This window comes from Aplysia californica, unplaced genomic scaffold (genome assembly GCF_000002075.1).
Source record: "Aplysia californica isolate F4 #8 unplaced genomic scaffold, AplCal3.0 scaffold00063, whole genome shotgun sequence".
Taxonomy (NCBI): Eukaryota; Metazoa; Mollusca; class Gastropoda; order Aplysiida; family Aplysiidae; genus Aplysia; species Aplysia californica.
Window position 1 is genome coordinate 1,705,740 of NW_004797333.1, and position 734 is coordinate 1,706,473.

The following is a 734-nucleotide window of genomic DNA, read 5'->3' on the forward strand; positions in this document are numbered from 1 at the left end:
TGTACTTGCATGAGTGTGTGTATGTGTGTGTGTGTGTGTGTGTGTGTTTACTAGCATGCGTTGGTGTGTGTGTGTGTGCTTGAGAGTGTGACAATTTAAACCAACAGCTGCAGTCACCTGGATGAGGATGGTCTCGCCACATCGGACTGGCCTGGAGGTGAAGACGAAGGCATTACAGTACTCCTCCCTCAGCCTCACGGCCACAGTGCGGTCTGTGCTCACCCTCACGTTACGGCCCTTCAGGTTGTGAAGAGTCAGGGGGTTGAAGTGGATGCCCGCGTGGTGCTGGAGCAGAGGGGTCAAGGGCGCGGGAGGGGTCGGCGACCCGGGCGTTTCGTTCAAGGACATAGAAGAGAAGTTGAAGGCCAGGGTTTCTCGGAGCTGTGGGCTGGCGTCGAACTGGGCCGCATTGGCAGGTGCTTCGATCTCTGTGAACACAAGGAGGACAAAATGAGGTTAAAATGTCACAGACGTTTTTATTTAGTTACAATTTGTAAAGATAAACACATCGACACAATTACTGTTGTTTACTATTGGCACGGTTCCCGCGGCCTCCTTGAATGCAAGGAGTCCATGAAAACTGCTTGAATTTGCTTTCAAGGGGCCCCTGGAATTACCCAAGAATTTGAAAAAAATCGCCGACACCCGGAATGCAACGGGAATTTGAAGAAATCTGTAAATTGCCCCGTGAAAGACCCGGGAAAATACATAAACGTTCTCGAATATTTGAAAAC

At 50.1% G+C, this 734-nt stretch overlaps 1 protein-coding gene across 1 annotated transcript in view; it reads right to left on the reverse strand.

The window, feature by feature from the left end:
* LOC101861344 (protein neuralized) overlaps positions 1–428 on the reverse strand; it is a gene marked incomplete at its 5' end in the record, with an annotated part of 3,515 nt that extends 3,087 nt beyond the window's left edge. Inside the window, 1 exon segment of the mRNA XM_013079795.2 lies at positions 118–428. Within this exon segment, the coding sequence (XP_012935249.1) occupies positions 118–428 (311 nt within the window).
* Between the last annotated feature and the right edge of the window lie 306 nt (positions 429–734).